This window comes from Priapulus caudatus, unplaced genomic scaffold (assembly GCF_000485595.1).
Source record: "Priapulus caudatus unplaced genomic scaffold, Priapulus_caudatus-5.0.1 Scaffold382, whole genome shotgun sequence".
Lineage (NCBI taxonomy): Eukaryota > Metazoa > Priapulida > Priapulimorpha > Priapulimorphida > Priapulidae > Priapulus > Priapulus caudatus.
Window position 1 is genome coordinate 184,762 of NW_014577443.1, and position 1,183 is coordinate 185,944.

At 50.6% G+C, this 1,183-nt stretch overlaps 1 protein-coding gene across 2 annotated transcripts in view; it reads left to right on the forward strand.

The window, feature by feature from the left end:
• The window catches only part of LOC106809766 (transmembrane protein 39A-B-like), a 15,912-nt gene that overhangs the window by 4,424 nt on the left and 10,305 nt on the right, over nucleotides 1-1,183 (forward strand). For both annotated transcript variants that reach the window (XM_014812966.1, XM_014812967.1), the window contains exons 5-6: nucleotides 167-246; nucleotides 893-1,056. In XM_014812966.1, coding sequence (XP_014668452.1) covers nucleotides 167-246; nucleotides 893-1,056 — 244 coding nt within the window. The remainder of the gene's footprint in view (nucleotides 1-166; nucleotides 247-892; nucleotides 1,057-1,183) is intronic.

The following is a 1,183-nucleotide window of genomic DNA, read 5'->3' on the forward strand; positions in this document are numbered from 1 at the left end:
CTCTCTCTCTCTCTCTCTCTCTCTCTCTCTCTCTCTCTCTCACTCTCTCTCCCCCCGCTCTCTCTCTCTAGCCTACCCTCTCTCTTGCCTCTGTCTGTCACGTGTGGATGTATTAGACTGAATTTTGAAAAGGAAGTCAATTGTGTGAGTGACTGTTCTTCTGCAGGGCAATGATCTATGTCATGCTGTTCAAGGCAGATGGGATGGTATACTTTGGCTTGTCCAGTGCTCCAAAGATATATCAAGGTATGCGCATGGCTGTTCACCTAGTCAATGTTAACATGTCAATGTAGTGTGCAACAGTACCTGTCACATTAGTTGTTATATGGATTTCCGGAGGAATGGGGCTCACACCTAGTTTTGTAATAGTGATTTAGTTACAATGCATGTTAGTGTGTACATCTATGGGTGCATGGGTGCATGCATATGTCCATCAGTGGGTGGGTGCGTGCGTGGGTGCGTGTGTGCGTGCATCTATGGATGCATGTGTGCATGCATGTGTGTGACATATATGTTCGTGCGTGCGTGCGTGCATGCGTGCATCTGTGTGTATGTGAGTGCATGCGTACATGTGTGTGCGTGCATACATGTGTGTGCGTGCATTCACGCGCATGTCTGTGCTTACGTACGTGTGTGTGGGTGTGTGTGTGTGTGTGTATGCGTGTGCGTGCGTGCATGAGTGTGAGCGTACGTACATGTGTGAGCGTACGTACATGTATGTGTGTGCTTACGTACGTGTGTGTGTGTGTGTGTGTGTGTGTGTGTGTGTGTATGCGTGTGCGTGCGTGCATGAGTGTGACATATATGCGTGTGTGTACGTACATGTATGTGCGTACGTACATGTATGTGTGTGCGGACATTCACGCGCGTGTCTGTGCTTCGTGCTCTGCAGGGAAGACGGGACACCCTCAGCACTGCTGCTCGCTCTCGCCTGAGAGCATTCGCGACGAGGTCGATCAACTCAAGTCGCACTTCAACCGCTGCATGAAGGAGATCCTCTTCAACTCGCTCTACTGCGCTTACTACTGCGGCTTCATACCCTGCTGCTTCACACAGGTGAGGCTGTGAGAGATGTGACAGGTGAGGTGTAACAGGTGAGGCTGTGAGAGATGTGACAGGTGAGGTGTGACAGGTGAGGCTGTGAGAGATGTGACAGGTGAGGTGTGACAGGTGAGGCTGTGAG